At 47.5% G+C, this 14224-nt stretch overlaps 1 protein-coding gene across 12 annotated transcripts in view; it reads right to left on the bottom strand.

Moving 5' to 3' along the window:
• FHAD1 (forkhead associated phosphopeptide binding domain 1) overlaps nt 1-14224 on the bottom strand; it is a 156646-nt gene that overhangs the window by 77751 nt on the left and 64671 nt on the right. For all 12 annotated transcript variants that reach the window (XM_058444553.1, XM_058444550.1, XM_058444551.1 and 9 more), the window contains 4 exons: nt 13454-13577; nt 9056-9186; nt 5478-5567; nt 3998-4102 (listed from right to left, as the gene is read on the bottom strand). In XM_058444553.1, coding sequence (XP_058300536.1) covers nt 3998-4102; nt 5478-5567; nt 9056-9186; nt 13454-13577 — 450 coding nt within the window. The remainder of the gene's footprint in view (nt 1-3997; nt 4103-5477; nt 5568-9055; nt 9187-13453; nt 13578-14224) is intronic.

The following is a 14224-nucleotide window of genomic DNA, read 5'->3' as shown; positions in this document are numbered from 1 at the left end:
ACATAATAGTAATGTGTAGATATGGATGTTGACTATAGAAAAATATTAATAATGTCTTTTGGAGTTTCAAATATAGAGAGAAGTTTAGAAAATGACAACAATGGCATATAAGTCTGGATGGGGTAAGTGAAGTTAAAGTGTCAATCTCTAAGTCATTGTGTTAAGAAGAAGGACATAATTATTAATGAATATTGAATTTTGGTAAGTTGAAAATGCATACTGTAAAATTTAGAATAACCACTAAAATAGTAAAAGAGTTAAAAACTCAACAAATATTAGATTTTCATAAGTCATGAATGCATGCTATTGTCTTATGATTACTAAAAGAAGAGTAAAAGAGAGAACATTTCCAAGCTAATACAGGGGAAAAGCGAATGATAAAAAACTGTCAACTCGGCCAGGCGTGGTGGCTCACGCCTATAATCCCAGCACTTTGCGGGGCCAAGGTGGGCAGATCACGAGGTTAAGAGATGGAGACCATCCTGGCCAACATGGTGAAACACTGTCTCTACTAAAAATACAAGCTTAGCTGGGATTCCCAGCTATTCGGGAGGCTGAGGCAGGACAATTGCTTGAACCCAGGAGGTAGAGGTTGCAGTGAGCTGATATCACACTACTGCACTCCAGCCTGGCAATAGAGCAAGACTCTGTCTCAAAAAACAAACAAACAACAACAAAACAAACCCATCAGCTCAAAAGAAGGAAAGAATGGGGAGAAAAAGGAACATAGATAGTACATCTGGCCCTGAGCAAGAAGCTAAATTTAAATCCCAATATACCAGCAATTATATTAAATATACTTGGACTGAAAGACAAAGACGGTCAAACTGTATAAAACCTATGTGTTGGTCAGGCGCGGTGGCTCACGCCTGTAATCCCAGCACTTTGGGAGGCCGAGGCAGGTGGATCACGAGGTCAAGAGATTGAGACCATCCTGCCCAACGTGGTGAAACCCCATCTCTATTAAAAATATAAAAATTAGCTGGGCATGGTGGCAGGCGCCTGTAGTCCCAGCTACTCGGGAGGCTGAGGCAGGAGAATTGCTTGAATCCGGGAGGCAGAGGTTGCAATGAGCTGAGATCACGCCATTGCACTCCAGCCTGGGACAGAGTGAGATGCCATCTCGGGGGAAAAAAAAAAAACAACAAAAAAAACCTATATGCTGTTCACATGAGATACACGTTGTAAAATAAAGACTGACATAAAAAGTATGAAAAAGATAGTCTATGAAAACTCGAATCAAAAGAAAGCTAGTGTAGCTGATGGAGCTACCTTAATGACAAAGACTTTAAGGGAAAAACATCTCTAGCAATGAAGAGGAACATCTTGTGACGGCCAAAGATTTGATTCGATAGGAAGTAATGAAATGGTAAATATATATGCATCTACTAACACAGCCTCAAAATATATAAAGCAAAGATTGACAATATTAAAAAAAGAAACAGACAAATCCACGATCATGATAGGATCTTTAAACAATATGCCTCTCTCAGTGGCTGACAAAACACACAGACAAAAAAAATCAACAAGAGCATTTAAGTTTTGAGCATTATCAGCAAGCTTAATTTAATGTCCATATATAGAATACTAAACCCAATGACTGCAGAATGCATATTCTTTTCAAGTGTGCATGTGTAACTGCAGTTGGCCACATGCAGGCCATAAAACAAGTCTCAATTAATATCAAAAGATTGAAGTTACACAGAAGATGTTCTCCGACCACAGTGTAATTAAGCTAAAAATCAGTAACAAAAAAGGTAAGCAGAAAACTCTCATATATTTAGAAATTAGGAAATAAGCTTCATAGTAACCCATGGGTGAAAGAAGAAATCACAATGGGATTTGGAAAATATTTTGATCTGAATAATAACGAAAATACTATGTACTAAGACTTGTGGAATGCAGCCAAAGCCTTGTTTAGAGAAAAACTGATAGCCCAGAGAGCATTTTGACTCCATGTTCATGACTACAACGATTTAAAAGAAAAATATACCATAGCAAATTCATTTTCATTGAGAGGGTATTTTCTAGAGCGAAGTTCATTAAACCAATTGTTTAACAGATTTCCAAATGTTTCCATTTTCACTTTAGTCTCCTGAAATTATTTTGATCTGGATCAGTTCTTTCGTAGGCAAATTATACAATTATGATTTGATTCATCCATAAGTTTTTCTGGACCCTATCAAATATTTACCAATCACAAGTCTGTCTGTCTGTGTTTTATTTTGTAGTTCTCATTTCTACCATGTCCATTTTCCCCATATTATATTTTACGAATCTAAACTTTTTCAAGAATATTTGATTTTTTTAAGTGATTATTTTAATTTTTTGTAGAGACAGGGTCTCACTGTGTTGGCCAGGCTGGTCCTGAACTCCTGGTCTAAAGCAATCCTCCTGCCTCGGCCTCCAAAGTGCTGGGATTATAGGCGTGAGCTACCGCACCTGGACAAGAATATTTGATTTTTCTAAGCTTTAATTGATAAATAAATTTTACTCTGTATCGTTTTAACTGTTGATTTTAATTTTGTGTTAATTATTTCTGCCAAGTCTACTTATGTCTGGCCAACTTTTGCAGGCTTCAATACTATCCATAAGATGTGATCCTTGTGTAGTATACATTTCAGCTTGTGAGGTTTTAATGATTTGACTTCTGCTGACTATACTCACATTCATATTAAATAAAATTGGATAAAAATAGATTATTTGCTTTTATTTCTCAGATCATCCCTGAGAACCTCCCTTCACACAGAATTCCTCTGCCTTTTAGATTTGTTCTTAAAATATTCTCAGTTGTGGTTGGGCATGGTGTCTCACACCTGTAAGCCCAGCACTTTGGGAGGCTGAGGCAGGAGGACTGCTTGAGGCCAGGAGTTCAGGACCAGCCTGGGCAACATAGTGAAGCTCTGTCTTTATTAAAAAAAAATTCTTAGTTTTCTCAATGACAACCATCTTCTAATCAAATAAAGTAGATGATTCAAATGGAAAGAAATAGATACTGTCCACACTGTTCAGGACTCTTGAAGTTATTTTCAGTTAAAAAAATTAAAATATGTGTGATCCATAAGCATCTTTTATACAACTCTTCAATTGGTTATGTTGCTAAAAGAGGTCACCATTAGTTTAAAACAATAGGACTTGCTGTGCTGATGGAAATTTCCATATCTGTGCTGTCCAGTGCAGCAGCCACTAGCTACATGTGGCTACTATGCACTTGGAACATGGCTGGCAACTGAGGAGCGACGTTTTGTTTTATTCATTTTTAGTTAATTTAATTTTTTTTCTTTTTTTTTTTTGAGACGGAGTCTTGCTCTGTCACCCAGGCTGGAGTGCGGTGGCGCGATCTCAGCTTGCTGCAGCCTCCACCTCCCGATTCAAGTGATTCTCCTGCCTCAGCCTCCTGAGGGGCTGGAATTACAGGCCTCCGCCACCACACCTGGCTAATTTTTGTATTTTTAGTAGAGACGGGGTTTCACCACATTGGCCAGGCTGGTCTTGAACTCCTGACCTCAGGTGATCCATCTGCCTCAGCCTCCCAAAGTGCTGGGATTACAGGCGTGAGCTACCGGCTTTAATTTAAATGTAAATAGCCATGCGCGGTTAGTGGCTACTGTGATGGATAGCACAGGTCTGGAGTATGCAATACAATTTTTTTTCCCATGACGGGAAGGGACATTAAAATAATTAAGCAACACTAAACTCAAACCTGGGATTGGGAGGCCGGAGGTGGGTCTCATTACCAAAAAGCAAGAAACAGTTTTGGAAGGCAGTGAGGAGTAGTGGGGTTACTCACAGGGGCCTTGGAGTCAGACCAATCTGGGTTCAAGTCCTGACACAACTACTTTATGGAGTGAACCTGGTCCCTTTCCCTGTGTGAGCCTCAATTTTCTCAGCTGTAAGAAGGGTTAATACCAGCATAGGTCACTTAAAGGACTAACAGGGATGATGAGTGGGGTGCTACCGCCCACACCGCTCTCTGTGCCTGTTGTCCACTACGTACCTTGCTTTTTTCTCTCAGAGTCCTAGAGATCACGCTTTGTTCAGTACAACTCTTCCTCAGCTCCGCCCTAAGCTTCTTCATTTCTTTCTCCATGTCTTGGATTTGCTGAAAAAGTTTCAACAACAGAGGAGTGAACCTCCCTGATGGGGGCAGGAACTGCCTTCTCGGCCGAGAGGTCTGAGCCCTCGTCATCCCCTGGCATCCCATCCATTAAGATCCATTAAGGTGGAAACCTTGTCTGATATCAGCTTGTTTAAGTCCTTCTCCTGGAGGAAGGTTTTACATCTCTCAGGAAAATAGACTTTATTTTTCAACTGATATATTAAAAGTTCTGGATAAAGGAAATTAGTTTCTTTTGGAAGTCAGTACAGCTCCTGGATTAAGGACTACAGGACATCCATCAACTCACTTGAAACCCTGCTCTTGGGGTGTATTTTTGAGTTCAATCTAAAGGGCCAACTGTTTGGAAGACTCAACAGGCAAGGTCTGGAGGAACGGAACAATGAAATGTTTTTTCTCTTTTGTTTGAGGCACAGAGTAAAATGTTCCTGGCCTGGAGGAACGGCGCTGGTGTGGGGAAGAGCAAGTTGGGGAAGCTGAGCTTCCCAACGCGTGGAAAACGCACACCTGGTGATGTGCAGGGTGGATTCGGAGGGTGTGAGAAATACACCTCCTTCGACTTTTAATGGTCCTATTTTCATTGTATTTATTTTTATGGTTACCTTCTACATAAGGCAAATAACATTTTTTTTTTTTTTTTTGAGACGGAGTCTCGCTCTGTTGCCCAGGCTGGAGTGCAATGGCACGATCTCGGCTCGCTGCAACCTCTGCCTTCCGGGTTCAAGCAATTCTCCTGCCTCAGCCTCCCAAGCAAGCAACTGGGATTACAGGCATCCGCCATCATGCCCAGCTAATTTTTTTGTATTTTAGTAGAGATGGGGTTTCACCGTGTTCCCCAGGCTGGTCTAGAACCTCTGAGCTCAGGCAATCCACCCACCTTGGCCTCCCAAAGTGCTAGGATTACAGGTGTGAGCCGCTGCCTTATTTTGTTTTTACAACTGGGTGTTAAATAGTTGTGTTTAAATAAAAATACTTCAGGAAGTGTCAACAATGGTGCCTGCAGCTAGGATAAAACTTGGGACAGTGGAATACATGTTTGGGAGTCACAGGTCAGGGGTGGGGCGGGGGACCATGTGGTGGCCAGCTGGCCAGCCTCCTGTCCCTGTCCCCGGTCTCAACCCCAACCTGGCCCCAGGGGAAACCCTTGAGGGAGCTAGAGCCAACTGCCCAGGGAATCCTGGGGCCCCTTCACCCATCTCTTTCTTGCAGAAGCAGCAGATCAAAGAGCAATGAGACTATGTTAAACAAGCACAGAGCCCCAGAGCTTCGTGCTTAGTGATGGCCCAGGATCCCACCAAGAACCTGAAGGTCAAACTCTGTTTTTTCTGGTGGTACCTATGAAGGAGGAAGCTCAACTCACGGTTTTGCAGAGTTTTAACTCTTTCTCCTGGGCTTCCCTGAGCTCCCTGTGAGCATCTTCCTGTTTTAACTCTTCCTTTAGCACCGAGCACTGGGGAGAAAAGGGCAACAGAGAAAGAGGCCAACGTTGGCCATGTAGGGTTGTCGGGGGAAGGCGGGGCTCCAAGGCCCCATGTGAGTCCCTGAGAGCATTTCCTGCTGTTACCATCCAGTCACCCACTGAGGTCCCAAAAGGCATCCCATGGTGTCTGACGGGCACACAGGATCCTGCAGCCATTCCCGGTTCTCCACTCAGGAAATCAGAGGAATAATGCCACTACTCTTATCTTCAAAAGCCAGCAATCTAAACCATAAGGAAAATCCAGCTTTGGAGAGTCTATGCTGAGGAATAAACACTGATGTCCTTGGAGGGCCACTAGCGAGCTTGGACGGCTCTCAGTGCTTCGCGCAATTTACTCCTCCAAGACACCACTGCCCTGGGAGCGGCGGTGAAAATGGAACAGCCGTTCCGGAGGGCAATTTGGCAACGAGCGTTAAGAACATAAATAATGGGCCTCCTTTTTGACCCAGAAATTCTGCGTTAGGAATGTATAAGGACAATGGCTGGGCAAATCAGCAAGTCTGTAGGTTCAGGGATGTTTTTGAGAGTATTGTTAGCCATAGTGAACAAAAAGGAAATACCTGGCCGGGCGCGGTGGCTCACGCCTGTAATCCCAGCACTTTGGGAGGCCGAGGTGGGCGGATCATGAGGTCAGGAGATTGAGACCACCCTGGCTAACACGATGAAACCCTGTCTCTACTAAAAATACAAAAAAAATTAGCCGGGCGTGGTGGTGGGCGCCTGTAGTCCCAGCTACTTGGGAGGCTGAGGCAGGAGAATGGCGTGAATCCGGAAAGTGGAGCTTGCAGTGAGCTGAGATCGCGCCACTGCACTCCAGCCTGGGTGACAGAGCGAGACTCCGTCTCAAAAAAAAGGAAACACCCGTGTCCGATAAGCCGGGGGCTGTTTGATTCCATTGTGCACAAACAAGAGAATATCATGGAGCTTTAAAGACCCATGAGAAAAGCTCTTATCCATGTGGGGAAACAGTGATTGTTTAAAGTTTAAAAAATGTGTATAGTGTAAATTTGTTGTTATATGTTACAGATATATTTTTTTCCAGGTAATTTTAGAAACAAAACAGAAGGCATATGCACTCAAGTACTGACATAGATTTCTTGGGGTGGCATTTCTCTTCTCTCTTCAATTTTGCTTTCCAGTTTTAACTACTTTTTATTCTAAAATTAACACAGCACACGTAATTTGAAAAATAAAGACAGTCATTCGGATGTTCACATGAGCAATACCCTTGGTCAGGAGGAGCCCACGTGCTGATGAACGCCAGGTGCGGCCTGGAGAAGAAGGCAGACCTGTTCCAAGGTCAACGAGGAAGGGAAGTGGAGACACAAGTAACCCAAATGCACTTCGTGGGCAGAAGAGCCCCGGAGGTGCTGTTTCTCCATATTTCTCCCACCTAACATCAGCTCTACAGCCCTGACACACATCCACACACCCACGCACCCCACACGCACCCCACCACACCTCCACACCCACACATCCACGCCCCATGCACCCCAAACGCACCCTCACTCACACACTCCTACACACATCCACACCCCCACAAACCCATACACCCCCACACACCACACCACACTCACACACACCTACACACATCCACACCCCCCACACACCCATATACCCCCACACCACACATCCATACCCCCACACACCCATACACACCCACACCCCACCCCCCCCACCCACACCCCCACACACTCATACATCCCCACACACCCATACACATACCCTCACGCACACCCACATGCACCCTCACACACACCCCCACACACCCACACACACCCATACCCCACCCCCCCCCCCCCCACACCCCCCCACCCACACATCCACACACACCCCACACACCCATACATACTCCCCCCACGCTCACACCTATACACCCCTATGCTCACACACCCATACACACCACACACACCCTCACACACCCACACTCATACATCACACCCCCACACCCCCCACATACCCACACACATCCACACTCTCCCACGCCCTCCCACACACCCATACACATCCTCACCCTCACACACTCACCCTCCCACACACCCACATACATCCTCACACCCACACCCACATACCCACATACCTGAAACAGCGACAACACATGTAATCCAGGCGGTGACCCTGCTCGGGGGACGGATGCAGAGGGCCTGGCGAGGCGGGCTAACAAGGCGCAGAGGTGGAAGCGCACAATGAAAACCGGCCTCTCACTTCTCAAAACTGATTTTGTTATTCCCATTTCGCTGATGACAAAGGGGAGGCCACATCAGTTATAACAAAAGCCCACTCTGGGCTCGGACCCTGGTCTGTGTGCCCCCAGGGCTCCTGTCCTGCCTTTCCCCAGCTCCAGTTGGGGCACTGCAGTCAGCACCAGAGGTCACTTCTGCTGCTTCATCCTTGGACCCCCAGATCCACCCTGCCTGGGTGCCCATGCAGACTTGGCGAACTCATCAGGCACACCTGAGATGAAAGCTGTTAGGTTTTACCTTGACTCACCGTAACAGACACATCTCACAAATACTGAGAAATCCTATAGGTTCAGGATTCTAAAGTCAGAGCATTGAGGTAAAATTTGCAAATTATTATTATTATTATTATTATTATTTGAGACGGAGTTTCACTCTTGTTGCCCAGGCTGGAGTGCAATGGCGCGATCCCAGCTCACTGCAATTTCTGCCTCCCAGATTCAAACTATTCTCCTGCCTCAGCCTCCCGAGTAGCTGGGATTACAGGTGCCCGGCTAATTTTTGTTATTTTTAGCAGAGACAGATTTTCACCATGTTGGCCAGGCTGGCCTCAAACTCCTGATCTCGTGTGATCCACCAGCCTCGGCCTCCCAAAAGTGCTGGGATTACAGGCATTAGCCACCGTGCCTGGCCTCCAAATTACTTTTAAACAGCCCTTGACTTGCCTACCAGGTTCACTCCACATAGAATATTCTTACCTACACTAAAGTCTAAGGGAAGAAATGAAAGTCTGTCTAACTGCACTTGGGCCTGCAAACATTCTGCTTCGAAAGTGACTGTGCAAACCAGTGGTGACTGGGATGAGGTGAAGCCCACCGTGTCCTCTTTTGCATGCAGTGATTCTATTCTGCTTTAATATTAAGCCTTGCCATGGAACTATCCATGCTGAGAGGTGCATTTGCTGCTGGAGTTAACCAAACTCATTTATAACGGGCATTAGAAAATGTTTCCTGGAGTCGAAGCTACATCTTGCTTATTCTGGGGCACATGCACACCGATCTTTGAAAAGTTGCAAAGAACGTGGCCAGATGTTTTAGTTTTTCTAGGTGGGCATTTTATGTTTTGCCCCCCACCCCCCGCTCCCAGCACAATGGTGTGAGAGGAAAGAATGAAATTTAAAATAAGGGCCCAGGGTGAATGAAACAAGCATATCACATGACTTCACTTTAGTTGTTTTTCACCCGACGGCTACGAGGTGACACAGTCATCCTTACTCACTTTAGAGCCAAGGGCTTCCAGCTGGTGGTCCTTGTCCTTGTTCTGACTTTTTAGGTGACTGACCTCTTCCTTTAGTTGTTGAACTTGCTCATCCTTTGCTAACATGTCTTTTTGCAAAGATGACACCATCCCTGTAAAAAAGAAGACTCACAGAGGTCAAAGAGGCAGTGAGGATGACTGTCATCGCTGCCGCTGTCAACCAGTTTGTGACAAGCCTGGCCCTGAGAAGGGAGGTGTCTCCAAGGATCCCAGGAGCTTGAATGGGGTTGAGACCAATATCCACTGCACATCGTTTGTTCAAGGTCTCAGTGAGAAGGAGAGGTCAGTGCGTGTTGCTGGAGACAGGAAACATCTGTCGGTGGTGCTGTGGGCATCGGCCCTGCCTGGGAACAAAGGCTCAGCAGAGAGAGGGACCAGTAGGGGCCACGAGATGGGCCTGTGGCAGCAAGGGATGTGTTGATTCACACTCATCTGAGTTTGGAAATCGTCTCTAGCACTTACTAGCTCAGTCGTCTTTTTTCTTGTCACCCAGGCTGGAGTGCAGTGGCACGATCATGGTTCACTGCAGCCTCGACCTCTTGGACTCAGGCGATCCTCCTGCCTTGGCCTTCCAAGTAGCTGGGACTACAGGTACATGCCACTATGCCTGGCTAATTTTTGTATTTTTTGTAGACATGGAGTTTTGACCATGTTGCCCAGGCGGGTCTCAAACTCCCAGGCTGAAGCAATCCACCAGCCTCCGTCTCCCAAAGTGCTGGGATTACAGATGTGAGCCACAATGCCCAGCCTAGCTTAGTGGTCTGAACAAGTTATTTAACCTCTCATTGTATCTACAGAGTTGTATAAAGAACATAGTAGAGTGGCTAACACATAGTGTTTATTCCCTGCCACCCACGACTATGTGTGGCAGCCAGCTTGCAAAATGGCCCCCATGATCCCTGCCTGTTAGAATACCTGGCCTTGTGTAGCCCCCTCCCACCTCAAAAGGGCTGACATGTGTAACTCATATGGCACTGTGGAAGTGGCGAATGTGACTTCCCAGGGTGAATCATCAAAGATGTTGTGGTTTCTTCTTTGCTCTCCCTTGGATCACTCAGTCTGGGGAAAGCCAACCGCCATGTTGTGAGGACACTCAAGCAGCCCTAGGGAAGGACACACATGGTGAGGAACTGAGGCCTCCAGCCAACAGCCATGTGAGCAAGTCATTCCAGAAGGGGATCCTCGAGCCCTAGTCGGGCTTTAGATGACATGACAGCAGTAGCTCCTGCAACCTCATGAGAGACCCTGAGCCAGACTAAGTCACTCCCAAGTTCCTGAACCACAGAAACTGGGTAAGATAAACATATTTGTTGCTTTTTGGGGATAACTTATGTGACAGCAGATAGCCAATATATTATTGTATTATCACATTGAGAAAAAGTGAGAAGGGTGCATAATGCAGTGGTATTGGATTATCTCATACGGTCCTTTTCTTAGAAAAACATTCATCCTAGTTTTATTGGTGGGTATCAGTCAAGAATCAATGACACATCCTTGATTGTGTAATAAAGAACAACATGATTCAGAATTTCATTGTAAAAATGAGCTTTGTCCGGGGGCACAGTTAAGTTCCTTGGAAACAGACTGCTCTCTCTGGGGCTTGCCTGCATGCTTTGTGAGGTGGGACCAGAGTGACCTTTTCTCTGGAATGAATTTGGCTCGAATCTCTACCAGATGCCCTGTGTAGTGCAAGGTTGCCCCATTCTGGATGGTGGGAAAGTGAGCTACTCTCAGGCCCTCGTGGGCTTGGAGATGGTTCCCTCTGCTCCTCCCGGGTGGTTCCTTCCCTGCCCACATGCACGTGCTCATCACACCTGACTCTGCTGAAGACTTGAGGGGACCCTCTGAGATCTCCGGGGTGCTCTCTGTGCAGCCCCCTCCCGCCTGGCATGCCACCCAGCAAACTCAAGCTGTGCTGGCTTCTCCACCTCCATCTCCTCAAGTCGGGCTGACCACTGGGCTCTGTCTGGCTTCCCCTCTCTGCTGTGGTCTGGAAACTCTATCCAGCACAAGCCAGCCGGGGGCAATGGTAGATTTCATCTTGTTTGTTTCCACTCCCTCCCAGATCACTGTCACATGCTTCTTGGGGCCAATAGATGGAAACCATTATTTCAGACATTTTTTTCTGTTTGTTTTTCATTTGTTTGTTTGAGTTGTTTCAGGCAGGTGAGGAAATCCGCACCCTGTTCCTCCATCTGCCTCTCTTGCCGTGGAAGATGGGGTTTGTGATGTGTTGTGATGGCTTCTGTGAGCCTGGGTCACTGAGTGGCCATAATGACCAAAGCTCCTACTGACCCATGATGGGCCCAGGGTGGAAGCAGGAGATGAATCTGTCTATTGTGAGCCACTGAGACTTGGGGGACTGTTTGTCACTGCAGCATAACCCGGCCCAGTGCTTCTAGAGCTTGAGTGTGCACATGCAGCAGCTGGGAGGCTTGTGAAAAATGATTCTGATCGGAAGGTCAGGAGTGGGGCCTGAAATTCCCAGTTTCTCACAAGGATCCAGGTGATGCTGATGCTGCTGGTCCAGGGACCACACTTGGGGCTGTGAGAGTGTAGCCCATCCCAGGCCATACCTGAGCCCAGGTCTATCTGACTCCTTGATTAGAGAAGTGGTGTCTGAGACAGGCTTGCAGCGTGGATGGGGTGTGATGGGCAGATGCTAGGGAGGAGGGCAGGGCCCAGTGAGATCCCCCTGGGATGCCTGGTGCCCAGAGCAGCCCTGCCCGTAGGGTTCACAAGTATCCAAGAACATTCCATGTTAGGGAAGAGCAGAGGTAGAAGCCTGGAGTGGGGAGGGGGACTGCAGAGTGAGGCAGAGGGAAAGCCATGGCCAGGCGGCCTGGGTCCTGCAGAGACAGCCATTGTGTCTGGCTCAATGCTAGGCTCCGCTTTCACAGCCACGGGCATGTTTCCTGCTGTGCAGGGGGGACTTCAGGAGCAATATGCCCAACCCGGACTCATTCCCTCCCCACCACCTGCTTTTCTCTCTTCCCCCTTTCTCTGTCCATGGCCCCATCATCTGCAGGTCTCTAGACATGTCATTCTCTGCCTTAAAAACCCTAACGTGTCCCATCACACTTAGAAGAAAACCCGAATCCCTCCCCTGTAATATGGCCCTGCCTCCCCCCTGACCCCACCGGGTCCCACAGCCCCTTGTTCCCTGACCCCAGCCACACTCGCTGGCCGCTGATCCAACACTGTGGCTCAGTCCAGCCTCAGGGCCTTTGCACCCACGCTCTCTGCCCAGCATACTGTTCCCAGGGGCCTCCCAACAGCCCCTCCCACTTCCTCAGAGATATCCCTGCCCAGGCACTAAGCCAGGGGTGTCCAATCTTTTGGCTTCCCTGAGCCACAATGGAAGAAGAAGAATGGTTTTGGGCCACACATAAAATACACTCACGCTAATAATAGCTGATGAGCTAAAAAAAAAAAAAAATCTCATAATGTTTTAGGAAAGTTGAGAAATTTGTGTCAGGCCTCTTTCAAAGCTGTCCTGAGCCATATGTGGCCCGCAGGTCATGGGCTGGACAAGCTTGCACTAAGCTATTCCCCTTCACTTTACCCGCTGAAGCACTTCCCCACCATGGTGCCCAGCTTTATTTCCTCTGGAGCACTGATCTCTCTCTGGTACGGGCTTGTTCATTTATCTGTTTACTTCTTATTGTCTGTCATCCTCTCCCAGGTGTGAGCCCCGTGAGCAGAGGGATCTTGACTGCTCAGGGCTGTCTCTCCCCAGTGCCTAGAACAGTGCCTGGCATCTAGCAGGTGCTCCATAAATGTGTTGAATGAATGAATGAATGAATGAATCCAGGCTAAGAAACAGCTGTGCCTGGCAAGGGTGGGCCATGAGTTGGCTGCCCCATTCCCCACCCAAGTTCTTGAGTATCCAGCTACCTCTCAATTAGCAAAATGCTTTCGCTCCAGCCCAAGAGCACCAGTGTGAGATGGGTAAGAGGCTGGGTGCCTTAAATGGGCAACCCCATTTTAGCCACATTCTAGTTTGCATTCACAGCAAACTGGCTCATGGGACTGCCTGAACCGCAGCTTGTCCTGTGTGCTCCCTGGTGAGGTCCATGCTCAGCAGGCCTTTTAGCTAAGAGATAACATTTGCTCAAATATTTATCAAGGGCTCACTCCAAACCAGGCCCTATGCTAGGAACTGGATGGCACATAAACCTCTGAGGGCAAACTCAGATTCATGGACAGGAGCTGCCTAAAGGGCTGCTGGGAAGAACTCTGAGGCCGCAGCCAAGTTCAGTAACAAAAAGTATGTGGTTGATTGGTAATGTCTGCTGTGGCCAAGAACACTGGGTACGGGAGCGGCAGCTCCTAGGCCCGACTCCAACAAGGGCTCACCTGACGCGATAGCGTTGTCCCTCTTTAAGTTCTCGCCCTCGTTCTTCAGGGATGTGATTTCTGAGTTCCGCTCCGACAGGGTCTGGCATAGCACCTGGCTGTAGCCTTTTTGCAGGGCACTGATCTGTGGGAGGAGGTGGCACAGTCAGAGGGGGGCTGGCCCACATCTGGGAGACACACAGGTACTTCTCACAAGCTTGACAGAAAGATTCAGATTGATTTTTGGCTGGGGTGTTGGGGAAACCAAGCTTTTTAGTTTTAACCAGTGGAAGGGACAGGGGAGAGCCTGTTCCTTCAAGGACCACCACTTCCTATGTCACCGAACATGAACCTTATCTTTGTGCCCATAAAGGGGCCCAGGCCTGGCTGCCACTGGGGATACCTGGTTCCTTAATGTGCCTTCTGATGACCTTTGGACTCTCAGCCATAAAAAGGCCACTAGTTGGTTCCAGGTTGCCCAGTACTGACCGGATACAGAGCAAAGTTCAAGAGAGGGAAGCAGGTTATAAAATTAATTCCCTCAAATGATAACAATAGGTTATATCTCATAGAGCACTCTAGAGCTTACAAAGCCCACTCACAGACACTACTCCTTCAACAGAGCCTCATGGCCTCTCTGCAGGAGGCTCCTGGGAATGCTCCCGCATTAGTCTGTTTTCACGCTGCTGATAGAGACATACCCGAGACTGGGAAGAAAAAGAGGTTTAGGCCGGGTGCAGTGGCTCATGCCTGTAATCCCAGCACTTTGGGAGGCTGAGGCGGGCAGACTGC

The sequence above is a fragment of the Hylobates moloch genome, unplaced genomic scaffold (assembly GCF_009828535.3).
Source record: "Hylobates moloch isolate HMO894 unplaced genomic scaffold, HMol_V3 SCAFFOLD_9, whole genome shotgun sequence".
In the NCBI taxonomy this organism is placed as follows: domain Eukaryota; kingdom Metazoa; phylum Chordata; class Mammalia; order Primates; family Hylobatidae; genus Hylobates; species Hylobates moloch.
This window is presented reverse-complemented; position numbering and strand designations above follow the sequence as displayed.